This window comes from Suncus etruscus, chromosome 3 (genome assembly GCF_024139225.1).
Source record: "Suncus etruscus isolate mSunEtr1 chromosome 3, mSunEtr1.pri.cur, whole genome shotgun sequence".
NCBI lineage: Eukaryota > Metazoa > Chordata > Mammalia > Eulipotyphla > Soricidae > Suncus > Suncus etruscus.
Genome location: NC_064850.1, coordinates 115,587,040 through 115,612,993, shown reverse-complemented (window position 1 = coordinate 115,612,993; position 25,954 = coordinate 115,587,040). Strand labels below are relative to the sequence as shown.

At 38.5% G+C, this 25,954-nt stretch overlaps 1 protein-coding gene across 2 annotated transcripts in view; it reads right to left on the bottom strand.

Annotated features, from left to right (window-relative positions):
- Positions 1-25,954, bottom strand: part of SLC10A7 (solute carrier family 10 member 7) — a 224,016-nt gene that overhangs the window by 119,643 nt on the left and 78,419 nt on the right. Inside the window, exon 5 of one of the 2 annotated variants that reach the window (XM_049770107.1) lies at positions 20,989-21,027. The exons of the other annotated variant lie outside the window; for it this stretch is intronic. Coding sequence (XP_049626064.1) covers positions 20,989-21,027 — 39 coding nt within the window. The remainder of the gene's footprint in view (positions 1-20,988; positions 21,028-25,954) is intronic. 2 annotated transcript variants of the gene reach the window in all.

Sequence of the window (25,954 nt, the reverse complement as noted above, 5' to 3'; positions counted from 1 at the left end):
ACCTACAGTAAACAAACCACCATCCAGCCACTTGACCTAAGATACCATTTCTGAAGAAGCAAGCTCCTTAAAAACCCTTCAATAAACGCCTCCCATGGTAACCAGGTTCAAGTTGAGTTGAAGGAGCGTTTTAACTCAAAGCTCTTCAGAATATATATATATATTTTTTTTTGGTTTTTGGGCCACACCCGGCGGTGCTCAGGGGTTACTCCTGGCTGTCTGCTCAGAAATAGCTCCTGGCAGGCACAGGGGACCATATGGGACACCGGGATCTGAACCAACTACCTTAGGTTCTGGATCGGCTGCTTGCAAGGCAAACACCGGAATATTTTTGCATGTGATTTCCACCTGTCATCAATAAGAATTGCTCTTATAAACATCTATCATCTTTTTACTTTCTTCCTCAACCACCCATTCATTCATTTATTCTGCATAGATTGATTGTTGACAAGCTTCACACCTGTGCTGACATCTGTTCTGAGAGGAAACAATGACTATAAGGTATATGATTCTCCCTCACTGAACTCCATCTTCCCTCAGACACAAAGAGCTCCCCTGGGCTCCTGGCAATGACAAATAACACATTCACTAGTCTCCAGGAAGGCTTTCTGCATCAGTGTACTCTCTCTTGTTCTTCCTTTCTTAAATGATGGTACATTTAAGTACTTGATTGGATTTGTTTGTTTGTTTGTTTTGTGGCCACATCCAGAATTATACTCAGGACTTACTCCTGGCTCTGTACTGAGGAATCACTTCTAGGCTCAGGGGACCATCTGGGATGTCCAGGATCAAACCTTGGTCAACTGTGTACAAAGCAAGTACCCTACCTCCTGCACTATTGCTTTGGGCCACAGTTGATTGTTTTACTCATATTCTTGTCCACGTGTTTTTACTTATACCTGCCTCACTTTCTTAATGATAATATGTTGTACTAATATAAAGTCCTAGGTTGGGGTGAGGACTTTCTTGGCACAGTGCCTTTACCCCTTCTACTGGAGGGTCTGAAGGCAGGATAATGGCGTAGAAATTCACAGGCAGTCAGTTAAAGTTTTAGGAGTCAGCCAGTTTTATTTCATGGTCCTAACTGCCATGTGCATTTCTTCACATGGCTTCTATGCTAACCTTTTCCAAGCAACTCCCTTTCAGCTGCCCTCCATCTTTGTTGCTCCTTTTTTTTCTCCTCACCTTTTCCTCAGGCCACATCTTATATTCTTTACACCAAAACGCAGATCCCTCACAGTTGTGGGTGAGTCTAACCATCCAGGTGATATTAACATTTCAAAAGAAAGCGTGTTAAATATAAATTATGTCTTAGATTCTTCTTTATCATCCAAAAATGATAACTCAATAGATAAACATATAACAGGTCCTTTAATACTATCAGTATCTAAAAAGAGTTTAGAATCATATGATCAACTCATAAAGGACGAACATACAACTTTTTTTTTTTAAAAAAAAAAAAGGTAGAAAACACTTCAGGAAAATAATAAAAATAAAAAACAATTTTAAAATTTCAAGAACTAGCCACTTTTTTTAACTCATGTATTTTGTAGAACCTAACTTAGAGACCATACAATGGGCCAAATTTAACCAAGTATTAATACTCTGTTAATACTTAACACAGTATTAATATTGATAAAAATAAATTATTTAGCCTCATAAAATTATGTTTAAGTAGAAGAGATTAATCATTATATATACATATACATATATATTGTGTTTACCTAAAAAGAGCATTATTGCTGGTTAGTCCTGAGTCTTAAGGCACAATGAAGATCTCTGATGTATTACACATGGTGTAATAATAATAATTAATGGTTCTTCATGTAAAATACAACTTTCATACAGAAATTGTGCTGTGACAAATACATACCCTGTCTGTGTATTATATGTCTCTTTTGGATTATTATTTTGGATTATAACAGACTTTATCTATCAGGCAGAAACACTACAAATGATCATAAACAAAAGCTACTAATAGATTTCTGAATAGGAAACCAACAATCACTTCAAGATGCCCTAATCTTACCCTTCGATGACCACGACTAATGACTTAGATTCTGTCTATTCTCCGAGATGCCTTCTTAAAACATGTCTCTCGGATGTATTTTCAATCATCTAGATTTTATTTTATAGTCAATTTTTCATATACCCTTTTTAAAATAATATTACTTAGCATCTACCTTCTTTAAGTAAACACAGAGAAGGTTTCCTCCAGTTGCATTAGAGGATTTTTATAACTATCCACTACCCCTCCCATCACTGTGCCTGCTGGATATCTCCAGGAGACTTATCACCCACCTGAGGAAACACTGAAAGGATAAGTAGGGGGAAATAAGAGAGCTGCAGTATGACTATCACAAAACTAAATACATTCAAATAATTCCAAACTACTTCCATTTAGGGTTCATGTTTCAAATGTTTATCTCTTCCTGAAATAATAATCATAATGTATGATAGCTCTTCCTTCCATAGTGAAATTTAGAACTGGAAACATTAGGCACTTGTCAAAACTTCATTTGAAATGTTATTGATCAGTGACATCCAAAATGTTGGAAAATCAATCTTGGTCAAACTATTGTGCAAGAGAGATCAGTCTTCTTAAAAATGATCTTTCAAAAGGGGAAGGGAGCTCAAACATTTTTAACAAAATTGTAACAGTCCTAGGAGAAGCTGTTCAATGCAAAGGAAGAGTTAAAAATAAAATGAAATCAGATTTTTTTTTTGGCACTTCTAGCTATAGCCTTATTCTGTGTTCCAAAGGCCATCTCTTGTGAATGCATATGTGAATGCATTATTTTCCTGGCATCGTCAGCATTTCTGAAGGAGAGTTATTAATTTCACAAAATAGCACAGTATTGAAAATAAAAAACCCTACCACTGTGAAAAGTTAAAATTATAAAATTCATCATTTAACCATTAAAAATGGTTATGAGTATGGGCTGCTGATTTTCCCCCAAATATTTCAGAATAAACCCATCTTACCAGTAACTCAAGAAAAACCTGTAAATGAAATTCATTAAGTAAGTTGCTTAAGTGCTGAATATTCAACTATTTGTCTTAGTATCATAAGTCCCAATCTGGCTAAGTGTGTGGATCCGATCAAATCCAAATTTCCCAAAGCTAGCATACAAAGTGGAGCAATTATCTGAAATAACCATACAAAAAGCAAAGATACGGGGGAAAAAAAAGTGCACACCAAATGATACATAGCAATAGAGAAAGGCAAAGCTGCTTTTCAGAAAAGATCTTTCAGGTTGTCTAAAAGAACTTTCCAACATGATTAAACTGTGGGCAGGTACCAGCATCACTTATGGTTATGGAATTCCACATGGGGACAAGTGTAATTGAGTTGAAAGTCTCATTGGTTGCTCTGGTACTTAATAAAAGTCTAATAGCCACATATGACTTATAGTGACTACCCTGGCCAGTACAGCTATAGAGAGGAGACAAAACAGAAATACTGAAGGAGCTCTCCCAGTCCCTGCCCTTTGAAATAAAAAACTATTTACCTGGTAAAGACACAAAAACCCACTTATAAACAAGAGCAGGGATTCACTCTCTACATGAGTTCAGTCATGAAGCAGTGAGAAACAGGTGCCATGAAAAAGAATCCATGAGAAACTCTGAAGAGCACCAACGGCATCTAAGAAAAATCTCTAGTCCCTACACTGAGAACTATCTTAACAATGTGAATGAATGAGGGAAGTAGAAAGCCTGTCTCGAGTACGGGTGTGGGTGGGGTGGGGAGGAGGGAGATCTGGGAAATTGGTGGTGGGACTCTTGCACTGGTGAAGGGGGGTGTTCTTTACATGACTGCAATCATACAACTACAATCATATTTGTAATCACAGTGTTTAAATAAAGATAATTTAACAGGAAAAAGAAAAGGATCTCTAGTCCCAAGAGTCCATCTGCCTCCAACAACAGCACACCCTTGCAGTGCAACTGGATACTCTCACTAACACCAGCCTGATAGAATTCATGTGTCCTAATTCTCTTTCCTCTAGTTCCATTCCCATTCTTTTTTGTTTGTTTTGTTTTTGTCACACCCAGCAGCACTCAGGGGTCACTACTGGCTCTGTGCTCAGAAATCATTCCTGGCAGGCTCAGGGGACCATATGGGATGTCGAGAACCGAACCTGCATAGATCCCAGGTTGTCAGCATGCAAGACAAATGCCCTACTTCTATGCTATCGTTCCGGGCCCCATAATTTCATTCCCATTCTGTCTGTCAACTTCAGAATTATCACCATCATGGAAATGTAACCATCAACTCAAGCATTTAAGAGTTTTTCACTGTTAGCTTTTCCATTCTCAAAGAAATAAAAATCAAATCCAACTGGCAATCTACTTTATAAAACATTCTCAATGACTGTTATGACTGAAAATCAACCCCCTTTAAGTTCAAAATCAATTTCTGAATCAGGACTGGATTAAATTTATAAAATCTATGACACCTGGATTCCCTGAAAATGTGTGATGAGTCAAGTGGATAAAGAAAAACCAATAATATATATCTTCTAGGCCAAGGGAATTCCCTCTATAATATCCCCAATAGTTACTGTGCCTATGCAGGGGGAAAAAGAAAAGGAAAATAAAGCACAAATCATTTTTCCACATATTTATTTATCGATCGATTGATTTTTTTGACGTCTTTATTTTGGTGTAGAGATTGAAGTTGATGTCTGATTAAAACACAAAATTTTTTTTTCATAATGGCTTACATATCTTTCACAGTAGTATTTTAGGTACATATTAACATTGAATCAGGGAATACCCATTACCAAATATGTCCTCCCCCATCCAAGTTCCCTTTCTACAACCCATATACCCCACCATCACCTCCTGGGCTGCTAGAGTAGATGGACCCCTCTTTGTCTGGCTTACTATTAGTGATCACATATATGTTTGGTCCTGGAACCCTCCCTTGTTTCCCCCTCTATTTAAGAGGCAGAGCTAGATAAATTGAGGTATGTGGTTTTGTTTGAAGGAAAGAAAAGCAATAGATTGGGGTATAAAATAAGTGAAAAAAAAAAAAAGAAAAAAAAGAAGTCAAATACGCTGAAAATGGGCGGAGTCCCTCTAGAGGCTTCCAACCTCAGTTTGAGAGAGGATGTGAAAAAGGTAATTGAAAATGAACAATCGACATAATAAAGACAAAATTGGTGAGAAAGAAACAATTTTTAGAAAAACAATATTAGAATGATAGTAAGTGTTGCAAGTGGGAGAGATCAGAATTCGATCTACTGACCAGTTAAATCTATATGAAAAGTCATCCCAAGAGTTAAATAAATATAAAGGGTTGGGGAAATTGTTTGAAAGGGAAAACAGGCTCTTAAGAGATGGAAAGGCTGAGAAGACTTTTAGCAAAGGTCGGGGGAAGTGGAAAGAACCCCATGCATTGAAGAACAGAAGAGTGGACCAACTAAGGGAAGGAAAAAGACACCAGGAGAAAGAAAACCTGGGCCTTTCTACCAGGAAGAAGCCCAAATGCTCAATTAGCTTGTGAGTACTTAAAAGTGAGTGAAGACCACGGGACAAAGGAATGACATGGAGAGCTTATCCCGAACATTATATAAATGGTGGGTAAATAAAGAGCACATTGCTGGGCTCTTGGAAATGATCAAGGACACAATAATACTAACAAATTGGGATCAGAGCAATAGCACAGCAGGGAGGGCATTTGCCCTGGTATCCTATATGATCCCCTGAACCTGGCAGGAGTAATTTCTGAGGGCAGAGCCATGAGTAATTCTTGAGCAGTGTTGGGTGCGGCCCCCAAAAAAGAGCAATAAAATTTCTCCTCAACTAATTGATGAAAAGATTGACACAAGCTTTCAAGAAATATTTTGGAATAAATAATGATTAACAAGAGAGCTACCTGCATGAGAAAAAATAAAAGGATGTTGACCACACTAGTTCAAGCACTGTTATAAAGTATGACTATAAACCCAGTAGACACTTCAAACTTTTTGCTCTGCTTTTTAGAAACATTACAGGAAGAGCAATCAAAGGAAAGTACGTAAGTGCACCATCCTAGAAAAAGAGAAAAACCATGTAAGGTGAAAATTCAGAGTATAAGACTCATGAAGTATGAAAACAGGACTTGTTTGTTCATGAGTCTGGAAGTCTGTGATACTGACTTGAATTTTAAAGATACACTTGAGTTGAAGTTCCCTCTACTTTCCCTCCCACCCACATACAACCAGTAGGGCCTGTTTATGAAGGTGAAAATCAAGTTGTGGAAAACTTTCAAAATGAAATGTATTTTAAGGGGCCAGAGAGATAGCATGGAGATAAAGCATTTGCCTTACTTGCAGAAGGTGATTCAAATCCCGGCATCCCATATGGTCCCCGTGCCTGCCAGGGGCAATTTCTGAGCACAGAGCCAGGAGTAACCCCTGAGTGCTGCCAGGTGTGACCCAAAATCCAAAAAAAAAAAAATGTTTTAAGTGCTCTGTTAATTTGAAATGGTTAAAGAGAGAGGTCAGAGTGAGAGCACAGAGGGGAGGGTATTTGCCTTGCATGAGGCTAACCTGGCTTTTATCCCCAGCATCCCATAAGGTTTGCCAAGTCCTGCCAGGAGTAATTTCTGAGGGCAGATCCAGGAATGACTTCTGATCACTGGGTATGGCCCCAAAACAAATGAAACAAAACAAAACAAAAAGAGGAAACAATTAAGAGAGCAATTCTGTTTACTGAGTAACTCTCCAAGTTAAGCCACCTTATGGCTAATTTGTGTGAATATTTGCAAATAAAATGAATGCACTTAAAATGAGGTTTCCTTCATTCTTGATCAGTCTTCTATGTACAACTCTATTCTACATTTTGAACAAATAATTCTATTTTAAATAATTGTATTAATGTCATGGGTAATATCCTAAGATAGACAAATAATTTTTAACACTCATGAATACTGATTTAATTATCTTCAGACACAGGCATACATGTCACATGTACATAAAAAAGTAACACTACAAAACCAAACTAAGATGGGGGGGGAAGTAGGGAAAGCAAAAGCAAAACATGATATTTTTAGGCAATAATCCCATATCATTGTGAAGCATTTTTTCATTGCTAGAAAGCTGGTGTTTATAGAACTATATATAAAATATATATATAATGTATTTTTCTTTTTAAGCATACATTTTCACATACACTAGCCAAACATTCAATATAAAGTTAAAAGAAAATAAATACACCTTGGACATTCATTTTACCTGTCACTGTGATTAGGGAAGGCTTTTCCAGTTGATGGAAAAATCCATAAAGAAAAACATTTGAATGACACGAAAATTTTACCTTTTACAGCTATAAGCAAAGTGATAAATTCCAATTCAGCTTATGCAAATGTTAACTCAAAATGGATCGCAGGTCATAGATATGTACATAATCATCTTATTCTTAATAGTCTAAAATTGAAAATGAGCCAACTATTCAGCAACATCAATAAAAAAAATATGACTCAGAAGGAAAAGAACTAACTACTGAGAAACCCAACATGGCTTACTCTAAAACTATGATGCTGACTGGAAACAACCAAGATGCCCTTCAACAGATAAATGGCTAAAGAAACCGTGGTACATATACACAATGGAATATTATGCAACAATTGTTGCTTGGAATAGTGCTGGTGGCTAACTAGAAAGTGACAGGGAGTAGCATACCAGGAAGGTACAGAGCACCAATGAGTGTAGGCCAACTCCACTCCAAAAAAAAAAAAAAAATAGGCCCAAACTTTGTGGAGCCAAACTCTTCTTAGCTTAATAATTATTTTCATTATCATTGCTGTGAAAAATTAACATTAAATTTCTTACAGCTGAAAACCTTACTTTTATCATTATCATCATGAGATTATTGAAGTATTGAATACTTGAATACACTGCAGAAATTCTACACAATTTATTAATTGGGGCCAGAGTAATAGTACAGCAGGTACAACATGCCTTGCATACAGCCAATTTGGGTTCAATCACCAAAATCCCAAATGGTCTCTTTGCCCAACAGGAGTGAACCCTGAGCACAGATACAGGTGTCACCCTTGAGCATCATCAGGTATGTATGATCCCCAAACAAAACAAAACACAACTGAAAGAAACCAAAGAACCAGAGCTAAAAGAAAAACTCCTGTTTGCTTTTTAATTTTCCAACTACAATGAGCCATTTCCAAGAACACGAAGTGCTGTTTTCTAGAAGTTCTCAAGTAGCTGTAGAAAGTTGAGTTTTCCATGGAGTCTGGATGGTTACTGCTACCCTCACCATGAAGACAGATCATAAGCCTGAATAAAAGTACTCTTAGACCACTAGATTCTCTAGAGTTTCTCCAGTTCACACCTCTTTCCATGTAGTATCCAGACCTGGTGGGAACTGATACTAGGGTATAGACTGATGATGCACAATAACAACAGAAAATAGTCCATCTGTGGGGCTGGAGCGGTGGCGCAAGCAGTAAGGCATCTGCTTTGCCTGCAGTAGCCTAGGGTGGACTGCAGTTTGATCCCCTGGCGTCCCATATGGTTCCCCAAGCCAGGAGCAATTTCTGAGCACATAGCCAGGAGTAACCCCTGAGTGTCACCAGGTGTGGCCCAAAAACCAAAAAAAAAAAGAAAAGAAAAGAAAAGAAAATAGTCCATCGGGCCCAGAGAGATAGCACAGCGGTGTTTGCCTTGCAAGCAGCCGATCCAGGACCAAAGGTGGTTGGTTCGAATCCCGGTGTCCCATATGGTCCCCCGTGCCTGCCAGGAGCTATTTCTGAGCAGACAGCCAGAGTAACCCCAGAGCAACGCCGGGTGTGGCCCAAAAACTAAAAAAAAAAAAAAAAAAAAAAAGAAAGAAAGAAAATAGTCCAACCCTGTACTGCTGGGGCCAGATGGGACCATTGGGGCCAGGACAGACCAACCTCACATCTGCCATGCAGATGAAGGCAGGCACCCTGACAGACTAACCACACTGGAACCCTCCCAGATTCCCCCCAATACTAGCTTAATAAATAGACTGATCATGGCAAATTTCTAGTGTGGAGAAATGGAAGTAGAGAAATGAGAACTCCTTCCTACAGCATCATTGATCAACGGTAAATAGCTCCAGTTCTAAGTCAGTTGGATTCTATCCGAAGGAAATTGAGTTGTGTTTTAACCCACTATTAGCATCATGTTTCTTCAGAGGCCCTTTGCAAATATCCTGCCCCCTCCTCATTTTATATTTATTTATTTTCATCTAAATGGGTATAGGGACAAGTACTTTCTCAGTTTGGGAATGATGATATTTTAAAAATTAATAGAAATAAAAATGAAAGTATGTGGCATTTGTTAAAAGGTAATAAAATAACTTCAGTCAATTGGCTAGTGCTATACCAGTAGATTTCTTTAAATAGTAATGAAATCATTGCTTTAAAAAAATCCATCATTATTAAAATAATAATAAAAAAAGTTGCCTCAGCCGCCACCAAAATTAGATTTGTAAGTTGCTGGTCATTCCTATAATTAAATCTATGTCACAAATTTGCAAGAAAAATGGTCACTCTGACTAATGCATTTACTTGCTACACAAGTCCTGTCAGATGGCGTAGAGTGTTATACTTCAACAATAGAGTTCGGAAGGATTCTATACATTTTTATTAAGTAACAAAGACCATTTCTTATTTACAGGGACTGCGCTTAGATAAGAATTCGCGTTAGCAACAAATCCAAATGCAGGGAACATGGAAGGAAGGGTCCCTTTCATAGATTAGAGCTTTTTTTTTTTTTTTGACAAATATGGTTGGCAGGAAGGCATAAGCTCTTCTGAACCAGCATTATGTAAAATATCCTCTAATTCAAAAAGCAGGAACTTTCTCAAGTTGCCAGGGTCACTGATTTGGGTGGGGTGGAAGCTCATTTGATTCCCCCATGCGGTTTTATTTTATTGAAGTAAAATCATTTTATTTGAGGAATCTAAGGAGGGAGTGAAGGAGTGTGGGGAAAATGTAGTCAAGAGAGAACATGGGCTTCTCCAGAAGGGATGAGAGCAGAGGATACTCCACAAAGTGAAAGAATTACTATCCCAACTTTAGATGATGGTGATCACAGAATAGGGATATACCCCAGGTAGTTTTATTTGATTTCATTGTACTTTTCTTGGTTTTGAGGCCACATCTAGCAATGATCAGAAGCTACTTTGGCTCTTTACTCAGGAGTCACTCTTGGCAGTGCTCAGGGGACCATATCAGATGCCAGGTATTGAATTTATTGGCTGTGTGCAAAGCAAGCATCCTACCTGCTGTACCATCAGTCCAGCTCCTTATTGTATTTTTTTTTTTTTTTTTGGTTTTTGGGCCACACCCAGGAATGCTCAGGGGTTTCTCCTGGCTATGTGCTCAAAAATAGCTCCTGGGTTAGGGGAGCATATAGGATGCCAGGGGATTGAACTGCAGTCTGTCCTACACTAGCACAGGCAAGGCAGATGCCTTACAGCTTGTGCCACCACTCCAGCCCCTCCTTATTGTACTTTTTGGCTTTGAGTTCTTACCCAACAATGTTCAAGGCTTACTCCTAGCTCTGTGCTCAAGAATCACTTCTGACAGTTCTCAGAGGTCCCTATCTTGTGCCAGGCATCAAACCTGGGTACCATGAGCAAGACAAGAGCCCCTGTATATCTCTCCACCAGCTGCTCCCGATGGTTTTAATTCTCCTTTGGATAACATGATTAAGGCAGGATCCAAGAAAATGGTGCTTCTCCAAGTTAAGACCATGATCTTCAGAGTGAAGGACAGAAAAATGGCTAAGGACATGGGACAGAGACTTAGGGATGGAACTTAGCTCTTTAGCTGTCAATTCTTCAGATAACAGGACAGAGTAGCTCTGTTTGGCTAGTACTGGTGCCAGCCTTATTTTTTCCCCAAGCGATCATGTCTGGGTGCTTGTAGAAGGCAAGTTAGCTATAAAGCAGAAGAAGTTTCCTTCCACTTTATTTCATTTTGGTTGTCTTCTATTCATGACAAGATTGGTTTCAATATGTAGTGTTGACATAAAGCTCTATTTTTGAAACACAGGGCATTGGAGAGTATTTCTTCCCTTCCCTCTTGCTGAAATCTTTTCTTTTAACTTTCTCACATATTTATGATTTATATGTCTGCTTTGGTGTCTGGGAAAATGCCTTAAAGCTAGATAACTGAGTAAATGTGTAAATTAAATTAATTTGATAACCTATTTTCTTATTTTGTGCCACACTGCTAGTTTTGTTGGTTTATTTTTTCTTTTATGGGGTGGAGGGGCACTCCTGGATCTGAGCTCAGGGATCACTTCTGATGCTGCTTGGGGAACCATAGAGGAGGTAGGGGAATCAAATGCAGATTGACTGTGTGCAAGCAAGAGCTATACCTACTTCACTGTTACTCTGGCCTCTCTGTTTTATTTTGTTTTATTTTTGGTTTTTGGGCCACACCCGGTGACGCGCACGGGTTACTCCTGGATATGCACTCAGAAATTGCTCCTGGCTAAGAAGACCATATGGGATGCAGGAGGATCAAACAGCGGTCTGTTCTAGGCTAGCATGGGCAAGGCAGACACCTTACTGCTAGCACCCTGCTCCGGCCCCTCTCTCTGATTCTAAGCAAAGTTTAGAAGCTCTGATTTTGCTCAGCTAATCCTGAGCAACAAAGTCAGCATCTTTCATTTCTGGTCAATCCAACTGTGTCTGAGTATATCGTTGAAAGAGGTTAAAAGAAGGTGGAAAATGTAAGCCCCAAGTTAACAAAGCATATCATTTGTTTGTGAAGTTTTATTTCTTCTTGCAAGTACAATAGTATTAGTTATTTATTCAAATTTTCCTCCATAGTTTGATATTACAGGAGGACCAGGCAAAGGAAAGGTGAAAGATGAAATCACCCTCCCACCCTCCTACCTGGTCCTTCAGTTGAAGGCCAAGGGTTTCTCTCCAAACTTAGTCTAATACAAAAAGAAACCAAATTATTTATTGTAGAATAAATAATCCTATTGGTTCCAAGAAGACTTTGTTGTTTGGGGGGCCACAAGTTTTCAGGACTTACTCCTGGATAGTGCTTAAATCCAAGTGGATCATTTTTGAGGAAAGCCCTCTACCTGCTGTACTTCTCTCTGAGTCCTCTAGAAGACCATTTTCAAAACAGAGAAATTATGTAAAATGAACAGTCAAAATCCCCTTTATCAACACTTAAAAGAGAATTAGTGAGCAAACTGAGTCTCATAAGTCCATTAGACTGTGAATCATTTACTCATTCAAAAAAATGGCTTACCTTTGTTGCTGCTTCACAAATTCCTACATTATGATGAATTGCTATAACACAGTTCCTAAACATTCAGTTTGGTTTGACAAACTTTGTTCACGCACCATGGTGAGTAATAGAAATTATTGGCGCCAAGAGTCAGAGGTTGGGGCAGCCTAGCATGTGTCCTACCTGAGTCTGATCTCCCACACACCCTGGTCTCCTGAGCATCAGCAGTTGCAACCCTGGCAGCTCCCCGTTTGCCAGGTTGGCACAGGCACCCCACTCATGGCAGGCTTCAAGAACTTGGTATCTTCAGATCATTAAACTGCCAAGATCAAGGATGGCTAGGAACCCCCATCCCCAGCCTCTTGATCACTTCTTGAAGTAACCATGGTATGCCCCCCCTCATTAAAAAATAATCAGAAGCTACCAATAGCAATAAAATAAAATAAAATAACATTTTATTTATTGCCTCAGCCGATTTCATTGCTGTTGTGAATGTTCTTAATGTTTGACCTTTTCCTATGCCCAGTAGTTCTTCAAGTGAGGAAACACAAATTGCCTTCAGATCAAACATGCTAATGACCTAACAAAGCAAGTGATCAAAGTTTGAAAGCTTTTTTTTAAACAGAAAGAAGCTGTTGTTTTTATTTTATTGAGACCATTGTGAGTTACAAATCTTTCACAGTTGTATTTCAGACATATAGTGACAGTGAATTAGGGCCATCCCCACACCAGTGTTGACTTCCCTCCACCATAATTCCCAGCATGCATCCTAAACCTCAACCCTTAGACCCCTGGACTACTAGTGTAACAGGTCTATTTTGTGTTTAGCTTGTTATAGTTTGGGTCTCTTGATTCTATTGTCATTGACTTTGGCTTCAGTATTTAAATCTGACCTTTTTATTTCTTCATTTTTTTACTCAGTGCTCCTGAGACCACTTAGACCCTGGGACCCATCCACTATTATATTTTTCTCAATTTGTAAAAAGATATAGGAATATTAGGCAGAACTAAATGATTCAAGTTCTAAGGTTCCATGAAAAAGGCAGGAGCCACTATTAACAGGGGTCCTCAAACTTTTTAAACAGGGGCCCAGTTCACTGTCCCTCAGACCATTGGAGGGTCTGACTATAGTAAAAACAAAACTTATGAACGAATTCTTATGCACACTTGCATATATCTTATTTTGCAATAAAGAAACAAAACAGATACGAATACAATATGTGGCCCGCAGGCCATAGTTTGAGGACCACTGATCTAGAAGATATAAATAAAATTAAGAGAAACAACACAAAAATGGGGGACAGGTGTGGCAAAAAAAGGGGGACAGGTGTGGCAATTTTTTCTTATGTACTAAGTAGGAAATTCTAGTAGGAAAGTCTTGCTTGGGATATGAGCTCAGGCCAAAACCATGGCATAGGGACTATACAGATTGATATTTTTAACCCAAATGTGCCAGTAATATAATATGGCATTGTTTCTTTTTGCATAGGCACACTAAAATGAAAAAATCTTATGTATGGAAAGAAGTTCTTACCTAGTAGGATAAGAGCCTATAAGTGCAGGGGCACCTGGTACCCTGAACATTAGTCATGGGGACTTGACTTAGGCCTCAATTGATCAGACATTGATTGTCCACCCCAAATCCCAGATCCCAGCATTAGAACTAGCACAGTTTTTTGCACCAGCACCAGGAATCAAACTCCCCCTGGGAGAAGCCCTACTCCCACTCTGGCTCCAACTTGCTCCAGGGTAGGTTATATGACATCCTGATGATGAGGAAACAACAACAACTCAATCTCAGGGCAGGTTGTATTACCTCACCACCTAATGGTGAGATGAAATCAGAAGATACTCTGTCCTAAAATCTGTGCAAAATCCAAGATCTCTGAGAATCATTACACAAATGTTTTTCATTTTTCTCAAAATATTCTCAGAGACAAAATAGAGGAGGACTGGAGGGTCCAGCTTCTGACATGAAGCACACCACAGAAATTTTTGGGTGCAGTCACAGAAATAATTACACTGAGAACTATCATAACAAAATGTGACTGAATGAGGGAAGTAGACAGCTTGTCTAGAGTACAGGCCGGTGTGGGGTGGGGAGGAGGAACACTTGGGATATTGGTGATGGGAATGTTGCACTGGTGAAGGGTTTTATATATACATATATATATACATATATATAAAATCAAGACAAAAAAATCCAAGATCTCTAATTACAGAATTGACTATGACTAATTGAGTAACTGACTATGACAATTGCAACTGAGTAGAACTTTTCCTGGAACCATAAAGAAAGACTTTACCCTAGTCTTTGTCCTAGGATCTGTACAAAAACCAAGATCTCTAATTACAGAAGGCCGACTTTGACAACCGCAACTGAACAGAACTTCTCCTGGGACTATAAAGAAAGACCTCGGGTTTGGACAACCAACATGCCCGGAGCCTGTAGTCAGTCTTATGACAGTATGCTTCATGGATGGAGATACCCTGTATCTCTAAGGCCCAGGACATTTCCTTTCTAATTACCCATGCAAAAAAATTAAAAAAATAAAAAGGAAATAAACAACAACAACAACAACAACAAAAAAAAAACCCAACAAAACCAACAAAATGATAAAAACAGTTTTAAAAAAAAACCCACAGTTGAGTATTTTACAGTTGTTTCCAATTAAAATTTTCTAAAAATTGTCACTATATATACGTTTTCAAATCTTTCTTCTAAAGAAGCAATGTGTGTGGTAGCTGAACCCAAATGAACCACAAGGCCATACATAGACACAAAGACAGATATATAAAATTTGATAACATTTTAGTCATTCAGATTGTTTGACTAATTTTATTAAAATCTCATTGAGTGGGAAATCTCAAAGCCCTTATTATGCTCCACAATTATTGTAAACCAAACAATTTAAATGAGAAGAAGACATAATGACATTAACTTCTTAACTTAAAGCCCTCTGTGGCATGATTTAAAAATATTCTCTTGGTTGGAAATTTATGTAAATTGAATTAATCTATCATTGGTTATTACCAGTCAGCTTCATGTTTTAAAAAATGTTTTCTGTAACAATTAGTTCTTTAAAACACTGTGTTTTAATTAGGCCTGGGACATTATTAAACTAACTATAAATATGTGAGCTGTTTTATTGGGTCTGCTCAGATGTCTGAAAATCAACAAGAATACCCTCAGAGTTCTTTCTTCAAAAGTTCTTCCAATAAAAGCCATTCACTCACAGTTTTAATGGAATCTTTAGGAAATACCCATCTCAGATTCCATTATGAAAATACAAAAGAGGACAATCAGTCTCTCCATACATATTGGAACTCAGAGGCTTCTCTCAGAGGAGAAGGTTCAGTGATAATCAATTTATTAAGTTTATGGTGACAAGAAAAAAATTCTTAGCAGAATTTGGACAAAACTTAGGGGCCAAAGTGATAGCACAGCAGGTAGGGATTTGCCTTGCAAATGGCTGACCCAGGTTCAATCTCCTACATTCCATATCATCTGCTGAGCCTGTCAGGAGTAATTTCTTTTTTTTTTTTTCTTTTTGGTTTTTGGATGCTCAGGGGTTACTCCTAGATATGTGCTCAGAAATTGCTCCTGGCTTTGTCAGGAGTAATTTCTGAGTGCAAAGCCAGGAGTAATTCCTGAGCGCTGCCAGGTGTGGCCCCACATTAAAAATAAATGAATAAATAAAATGTAGGTGCTATTTCTACAACATGATCATAAATAGATGCTCTTATTTCTAGAATATACTGATAATCCTATTTAATCTTCACTATACAGCAGAATTAGGAGCTATCATGATACCCATCTAATGCATAGGGCAGGTTATTTGGGTAGATGAGGAATCTATCAAAACTAGCTAGATTCAACTGGCACACATAAATTCCAGAAACCAAATTCCTTCCCATAGTCCTAAATGTAAAGATAGGTAAATGTTTCCATTTATAAAGAAAACTCTCTTACAACTCTAAAAAGTGTCCTTTCAAAGGACTGTCATTTGTTCATTTCCTCCTTGGTACTAAGTACTCTTCCCAAGCTTTTTTCAACTCAAGTAACGGCATCTCCCTAAATTCTTTGCCTGGCATTCAAGATCAATTCCTTTCTTCAACTCTTGACAACAGTAGTATATACAGAACGTTCTAGTGTTCTTTAACATTCCTTCTCTTGCCACAGGTCTCAGTCCCTCCAGTGATTAGATAGGACCCTATGAGTAAGTTGTGCACCATAATATTACGGTTGGGTGGTGTGAGGTAAATTGAGGCCTTTACAATAGTTCCCATTTGTACCTTAATTGTTTTCCCTTGGTCTTGTTTTCCCATTGCCTTTCATCTGCCTTTTTTTTTGCCCTGGGGGGAGAGGGGTTTTGTTTTGATTGCAATAAAGGAGAGTCAGGAGAGCTTAGCAGAAAACTGCCATCTAGGCTTGTGGTTCCACATGGTGGAGCGACTGGCTTGTGGGTGAACAGCTTGCTGTGAGAGTTTTCTTGCCTGCTAAAACCTCTATATCTATGTGGATTATTTATTGCAAGCAATTACTACCAGACCAGCTACTCCTATCCTCCTTGGAAAGGGGGTATGGGATTTCCCTTTCCCCATCGGGTATTGTGGACCACTTAACCTGATTTACAACATGGTAGTGCTTGAATTCCAGGGATGCTGTGTCAAAAGTAAAGACTAGATTTTATCTGGGCACTTTTGCCTTTCCCCAAAGTCAAAGGGTTTGCTCTTCAGATCACCTTCTGAGCCAAGATGAGACTCCAGGAGTTAATTATGAGGAAGGAGGCTGTTTGCTATGAAGAATGGAGGACAAAGCAGTATCTTGGCCCCCAGTGAAACTATAACTGGACAGTTTCCCTTCCGATTTCTTTATCTTGTATAAGCTACCACTATTCAGTTAATTTTTTCTTTAAATAAGCCAAATCTTGTACTACAAAGCAACAGTTATCAAAACAGCATGGTATTGGAATAAGGATAGGTCCTCAGATCAGTGGAATAGGCTTGAATACTCAGAAAATGTTCCCCAGAGATACAACCATCTAATTTTTGATAAAGGAGCAGGAAATCCTAAATGGAGCAGGGAAAGCCTCTTCAACAAGTGGTGTTGGCACAATTGGATAGCCACTTGCAAAAAATTAAACTTAGACCCCCAGCTAACATCATGTACAAAGGTAAAATCCAAATGGATTAAAGACCTCGATATCAGCCCCAAAACCATAAGATATATAGAACAGCACATAGGCAAAACACTCCAGGACATTACAGGCATCTTCAAGGAGGAAACTGCACTCTCCAAGCAAGTGAAAGCAGAGATTAACAGATGGGAATATATTAAGCTGAAAAGCTTCTGCACCTCAAAGGAAATAGTGCCCAGGATACAAGAGCCACCCACTGAGTGGGAGAAACTATTCACCCAATACCCATCAGATAAGGGGCTAATCTCCAAAATATACAAGGCACTGACAGAACTTTACAAGAAAAAAACATCTAACCCCATCAAAAAATGGGGAGAAGAAATGAACAGACACTTTGACAAAGAAGAAATACGCATGGCCAAAAGACACATGAAAAAATGTTCCACATCACTAATCATCAGGGAGATGCAAATCAAAACAACGATGAGATACCACCTCACACACCAGAGAATGGCACACATCACAAAGAATGAGAATAAACAGTGTTGGTGGGGATGTGGAGAGAAAGGAACTCTTATCCACTGCTGGTGGGAATGCTGTCTAGTTCAACCTTTATGGAAAGCGATATGGAGATTCCTCCAAAAACTGGAAATCGAGCTCCCATACGATCCAGCTATACCACTCCTAGGAATATACCCTAGGAACACAAAAATACAATACAAAAACCCCTTCCTTACACCTATATTCATTGCAGCTCTATTTACCATAGCAAGACTCTGGAAACAACCAAGATGCCCTTCAACAGACGAATGGCTAAAGAAACTGTGGTACATATACACAATGGAATATTATGCAGCTGTCAGGAGAGATGAAGTCATGAAATTTTCCTATACATGGATGTACATGGAATCTATTATGCTGAGTGAAATAAGTCAGAGAGAGAGAGAAAAACGCAGAATGGTCTCACTCATCTATGGGTTTTAAGAAAAATGAAAGACACCCTGGTAATAATAATTTTCAGACACAAAAGAGAAAAGAGCTGGAAGTTCCAGCTCACCTCAGGAAGCTCACCACAAAGAGTGATGAGTTTAGTTAGAGAAATAACTACATTTTGAACTGTCCTAATATTGAGAATGTATGAGGGAAATGTAGAGCCTGTTTAGGGTACAGGCGGGGGTTGGGTGGGGAGGAGGGAGATTTGGGACTTGGGTGATGGGAATATTGCACTGGTGATGGGTGGTGTTCCTTTTATGACTGAAACCCAAACACAATCATGTATGTAATCAAGGTGTTTAAATAAAAAAAAATTATAAAAAAAAATTAAAAAAAATAAAAAAGAAAAAAAAAAGCCAAATCTGATTTCATTCATACATATTTCATATTTTATGATCCAAAATCGGTTGTAATTACAGTGAAGAAAGAAAATAAAAGACATGGAATTATAGAATAAAAGACATAGACTAGAGCAAAACAGCTCCAATCAGAATTTTTACTTTCAAACCTTCTTTGGACATTTCCCATGTTGGGACAGAAACAGAAGAAGGAAAAAGGGAAAAGGACATTTCTGCCTCTGTCATTGCTCAGGTCTTTCTTCTCTTCTCTTAGCTAGATCTTTCTTCTCTACCGAAAGGCCCCAGCTCAGCAAAATTGTCCTTCCCAATCTTGGAAGTCAGAGGCCATGTTACTTAACCATTTGACAAGCATATTACCAATAGGTAACATCTTTGTATAGACCTGACTCTGGCAGGAGAGGTGGCACAGGGCTTAACACTTAACCTGTTGATTCTTTGGGGGGAGGGGACACATCCAGCAGTACTCTGGGGTTACTCATGGCTCTATGCTCAGAAATTACTCATGGCAGACTCAGGGGATTATATGGGATGCAGGGTATTGAACCCAGGTTGGCGGTGTGTAAGGCTAACACACTACACTACTTGTACTATCCCTCTGGCTCCTGTATTTCTTTTTCTGTATGCCATCACCACAATGTACTGGGACTCACATTAGAGAAAAACACATAACATTGATTTATGGATTAACCGGATCAAGAAAATAGATGAAAGGAAAAAGAGAAGATGACTAAGGGGTAAGGATACACCACCTTTTAGAAAGGAAAAAGAGGCATTTCAAAAAAATCCCAAACAAACCCCAGAACAAGCTTTTTACTGAGCTGGACCTCCATGTAGAATTGGACCCAGTGGGATAAATGTTGTGATTTAATTTATTGCTCACACAATCCATGCAGAGCTCAAACTATACTTAGTGAATTTACCCTCCAATCAACACACCATGTGTTTTTTGTATATTACTGGGATAACAACCTCTGCCCTATATTCTCAATTACCCTAGGAGTTTGTTTTCTCTTCTAACCTGGAATAAGAGATCTAACTGCGGAAAGCAGGATCAGAGAGTAAATGTGGATGGTTCTCAACCAACTCCCAAACTGGCTTCTTGGGAGATCAAATATTCCGTCCAATAAGAGAACCTAGTGAAAATAATTCTTGTCCATAAAAATTTTTAAAAAGGATCGAACAAAATATTGCTGAATTTTAACTAGCTCAAAAGATATTTTATCAGCTGATATAACTTTTTTTCTCAGTAATAATACAGCATATGGAATAACACCACTACTACTTTACAAAAGATACATCTTAAAAGCTTGGTAACTCTGGAATACTAGAAACTGTAAGATACTATGTAGATTAAACACTATATTAAATAATATATTTTAAATGAACACAATGATTAATGACATAAAAGTATACACATGAATAACCAATATTTTACCTAGATTCATGAATAGGTAAATTTTTAATAAATGTAATTTTATTCTTGATTATTTGTAAATCATTATACTATATGACAGTAATGATCTTAAAATTATATTTGAATTTATTTTCACAAATTTAGTAAAGTTGGGCATATAAATAAAAATATTCAAATAACAGAAAACAAGTCTCATTCTTTCCTTCCTAACACAAAATCTTATATCATCTGTTTAAGAATAATATTAAACATATGAGCAGTATTCTCATAATAGGTCTAATTACTTAAGTTTTTTAAATCATTTAATGTACAACCTATAATTTATATATATATATATATATAAATTTCTTACAAATAACCCACAATCTCCCCATTTTAATTTTTTTTCCACACAGATTTCTTCAAAGTATTCAAGACAGTAGCTTCTTTGAGAGGCAAGAGAAGAAAATGAATGACATGTCAACAAATAAATTAGCATTCTGCTTCTGACCATCTGGGTCTTGTTTTCTTTTCAAAATCCTCAGTCCCAGGATACAAAATAATAATCATTTAAAAGACCTCATTAAATGATCAATATATTGACATAACCTCTATAAGGAGACACATAAGGTTTTAATTGATTCCTTGAATCCATTAAATGGAATACTAAACCAAAGCCTCCAAATTAGAGTGTAAGAGAACATTTCCTTTATTAGCCAATTTCTTCAGGGCATGGCAAATGGCACAGGAAAATAATTACACCCTTTTATTTTTAGCCTAATAATGAAAAAGTCCCATTTCCATATGCTTTCAGACAAATAACATCTTAACAGTAGTTACAATAGATAAGTTGAAACCATGTTTACTTACCAAAAAACTTCCGAAGGCTGAATTAAATATTGCAGCTGCCTATAGAGAAAATAAATAAGGGGAAAACTCACTGAAAGGAAACAGGAAAAGGAAAAACAAAGATTATCATTCTCCCAACCCTACTACCCTCAAAACATTGACTCTCCAAAGCAAAGTTAGTCACTGCTCACAAAAATTGCCAGTGGCCTGTACTTTACTAAGACAGATGAGCTACAGCTTAGAATTCATAAATAATGGGCCTTAATAGCCAGCAGAAAAGGCTTGCCATGAGATGCCTTTAACCTTCATGACAGGACCAAAGAATTAAAACCAAGAGGGATGCAAGCCTTGATGTTTGTGGACTTCACTACTAGACTTAAAAACAATCATGTTTATTTACTCCAAACATTAGTGTTCTTAAGAATTGGATTGGAAAGCAAGCATTAACTCTTCTTTACTAGGAGCATCAGAACTAGACCCACCCCCCACACATGAGTGATAAGAAAATACCATGAAGACGTTGGTCATTTGGGTTAGACATTTAATTGTGAAAAAGAAGCAAGAAAAAAAACTTTCACAGGGCATTCAAAACTCAAAGAAGAAAAATATTTGACTGGCCAGATGCTTACCTAAATATCCAAGGAAGACAGGCAGATAAACTAGAGCTCTTACCATTAGCTAAATCACTCTATTTCCTGAAGCTCTATCTGGATCCTGGAAACTGCACACATGATCCAGAAATGAAGAAAAACTTGTCTAAGATCCAATTGGATAAAAGAAAAGGAAAAAAAAAAAAGAGCCAAATAAAGGAAGGAGAGGAGATAGAGAAAAGCCTACTGGCCACTCCTGATGATGCACAGATTAAAATTAATCAACATGGACGCTGGCTGCCATGTCAGAGCATGAAGAAGAGTCAGTTTAGTGAGTTTGAACAAAATCCAAAGCCAAGCTAAGAGCAAGAACTGCATTTGGAGTTTCTATTCCAAATCAGGAAGCAGAGAGAGCACATGGATAATGAGATCCCTGGCTCCAGAGAGCTGAGCTTTCACTCAAGTTTATAATTAATTCAAAGCACTGATAATTTCATTAGATTTTTCTTTGGCTGGCCCTATCAATAAAAGATGGCACTGGACCAGAGCTCCTCTGTGGCATAAATGTAGGAACAGGCACAGGCTAAGGGAACTTTTGCTTCCTGTTGGGGACAGTGGCATATGGTGCTCCCTGTACAACAGGGAAGATGTGTGTTGGGAGTGGGAAGTGAGGAAGAAACACAGCTAAATAAAACATTACAGAAAACAATGGTAAACTCCAGCGACATATTCAACACACCTTCCTAGACTTCCATTCTGAATGATTCAGGAATAAATGTTTAGGTATGGAGAAAAATGAGGAAGAGCACAGGTAGATGAACTGTGGTGAGACCATAGGGATAATTCTGTCTTCTGAATGACTAAATGCATCATTTTCAGTAATAATGCTTGTTTCCAGAGAGATAGTACAGTATTGCCTTGCATACCCCCAATTCTGGGTCTATCTAAGGTACCAAATATGGTTTCCCCAAGCACCACAAAGGGGCATTCCTTAGCACAGAGTGAGGGATAGTCCCTGTGGATGGGCCAGGCCTCCAGTCCCTCTCCCAGTACCCAAAAAAACTAGATCAATAAACAATGCTTCTTGCCAGAGGGTGGCTGGCATTTTTCAATTTACTGGTCTCCTTGGTAAAGGAAAGAGGGCACCCCTTCATGTAGAGACCTCTCAATTTGTTTGGAACAGGGGCCAGAGCAGTGGCACAGTGGTAGGGCATTTGCCTTGTATGCGGCTGACCTAGGATGGACCATGGTTCGATCCCCCAGCATCCCATATGGTACCCTGAGCTAGGAGCAATTTCTGAGCACAGAGCCAGGAATAATCCCTGAGCATCACCAGGTGTGGCCCAAAAACCAAAACAAAAAAAATTTTTGTTTGGAATAAACAGAAAGACACAAAAAGTACTAAGGGGAAGGAAAGGAATCATCCACCATCACACTTAGTAAAAATCCTTCCATTCCAAATCAAACCTCTCGTCCTTAACCCAGACACTAGACATCAGACACAAGCAACGTCTTTCTGTGCTTTAGCTGTTTGGTTCTGCATTTTGTTAAAGAACAATAAGTAACATGGATGGGATTTCTTAGAGACCAGGGATGCTGCTGCAGATGAGCTAGTTGTTTTTCTGACAGTGGTGATTGATTTGAACTCATTCACACAGTCCCAAGAAGCGTTCAATCACCTCCTCTAGTATACACACTTCTGGATGGATTTACCATGCCCACACCTTTTGCCAAAATATCCTATGGGTATCTCTGCCCTACTATTTGTTGCTGCATTAAAATAACCTATGCCCATGCCTCTCTGCAGACTAAATTATTCAACAATAAGTAAATAAATAAAAGGGATTGATGAAGCTCATTGTAAGCATCTATATGTTTTTTCACTAAATGCTGGAAGTGAGTAGAATTCTCAGCAATATCCAAAGTCCATCTCTACTAAGTAATTCTGGCAGTCAATGATTGTCAGATGAATCTGACACGGGAAATAGAGTCAGACTCATTCTCACTCACCTCCTCCTCAATATCATGTTTACTTCCTGTTAAAGTCCCTCCACTTTGCCCTTACGATACAGCTACATAATGACACCAATGTTTCAAATCAAGAACATTTTAACATTTACCATTGCTCTAACTCTACAAGGTTGGCTAAGGAAAATCTAGAATCACCTAGGAATGTTCTGCAGCCATTAAAGATATAAAAAAAACATTTGCATAGTACATTAAGATAGATATCTGAAGCTGAAAAATAAGCTTCACAAAGGTGTGTCTACTCTGAAAACTTCTGTTATACTGTAAACCTATGGCAAATCAATAAAAGTTGTATTTTTCAATTAAGATAGAACCCCCCAAGAAGTATGTATGATTCTCTAATTTATGTTTTTGGTTTGAGCTATCTCCCTGGCCTTAACAAGCAATACTCTGATACCAGAGGAACATTCTACCATCTCCCGGACTATAATGGTAGATCTTAAGGGTTAGGGCTTAGTTCTGCTGCTCCTTCCTTTTCAGATGCCTCCAGGAAGTGTAGACTGTTCCCTGGGTTCTGATCTACCAGCAATAACTTAGAGATATGCAAGAACCCACTTGCAATGGGACTAGGGGGCTGTAGCAGCTCACAGAACCTGGAAAACTGGCTTCCTTACTGGATTCTCAGTTCTCTATAAAGGATGTGATTTAGAAACAGCCCTTTGAGAGTTCCAGGGCAAGGAATGTGCAAAGGGGCATTGCTCTAGGCAGGCCACAAGTTCCTCAACCAGATGTTCTCCTGGTCCCACCCTTTAGAGTTTTTAATTGAGGAATCATATCATTAACATGACCGAATGGCTTCATTTCCAGCCCCTCATTCTCCTTAGAGTTCCATGGGAGGGCCCAAAAAATTCAGGCCCCTATCATGTGGTCAGGTGCTGAGTAGGCGGCCAGCTTTGGCCTTCCTAACTGAGGACTGTCTAAAAGCCACCTCTTTAGTCTAAACAAAGGCATCTTTCATTGTTCTCATGTAGAGAACCTCACAAGTGTTGTAGAGGTTCAACTTTTAAAGCCTGATATATGTATTCTTATTTTTTCTTTTGAAGCAAGGTTTTTTTAAAATTTTGATTTTGGAGCCACACCCAAACAATGTTCAGGTCTTATTCCTTGCTCTGTGCTCAGGGATCACTCCTAGCAGGCTCAGGGGACCATATGAGTTGCCAACGATTAAACCTATGTCAACTGGGTATGAGGCATATGTTGTACCTCCTGTACTATTGCTTTTGTCCATGTTTATTGGAACATATTTAGAAAGATGTGAAGGGAGAGAAAGGGAGAAATGTGTACTCAGAGAGAATACAGGCTTCTCCAGAAAGGAAACAGGCGAGTAAAAAAGAAAAAGCAAAACAAAACCAGAGATACAAGCAAGCAAGATAGGTGCTGAAAGAAGAACATGGTTCAATGAGTGAGCACCTAAGGAACAGGCCCATAGAAAGCCGCCATGAGCCAGAGAGCAAATGAGTGAATAACTATTCTTGGCTAAGTGAATTTTCTGCACATTTTTGGTGGTGCTCAGAAGTAAACTCAGGGCCACAGACATGTAAAGCAAGTGTCCTACCACTGGCCACGCAATGGAAGCATTTTATGATTAACACGAGGATCCCATCTGCAAAGTGCATAACTTGGCATAATCACATTTGCTGATAATCAGATCAATGCTAACTGAAAAACCATCATTGCAGTAGTTTATCATTTTTTAATACAGGGAAGACAGGCTTCCTTTATATTACAGTTTTAGTCAACAAATTGATTTTGGCATCAGCCTAATTTGACCCAATACATGGTATTTTACTAATATTTCATTATCTATTATTATACAACATATCCTTATTAAGTTATTTTGGAAAACTGAGCAAGTGCAATCTTGAGTACATTTCTTCATAACTTGTTTATAATTATGTACAATAAGGTGGCAAAATTTAAAAAAACATAAGAAAGCTATAAGTTATATAAGCTATAAGCTATAAGGACAAAGAGTTCTCTACCTCATAAAAGCAAGATCTTTCCCCATCCAATGCATGTAAAATAAGACCAGAGAGTCAGTGTGGACCCAAGTTCTTCTTACTGCCACACGCTGACCATGCTTCGCAGCACACACCTAAGTCCAGTCCTTTTACTTTGGTCTGCACTTCAGAAGCGTGTGTGGTGGGGGACAGCATCCTGGAGCACCCTAAAGAGTAGCCCAAAGAAGTGTCCCTGTGCCCTTTGGGACTCTTGTCCACACTGAGGTGGATTCTGAGCATTCTTCATCTCTGCTCTATCCTCCTAAGAAGAAATTCTGAAATTACTGCACCTCAGAGTGCTAATGCCTCCCACAGAACATCTTGTGGTGGGGCAAGCTGTTAACTTCTCTGTGCTATATAAACCACAAG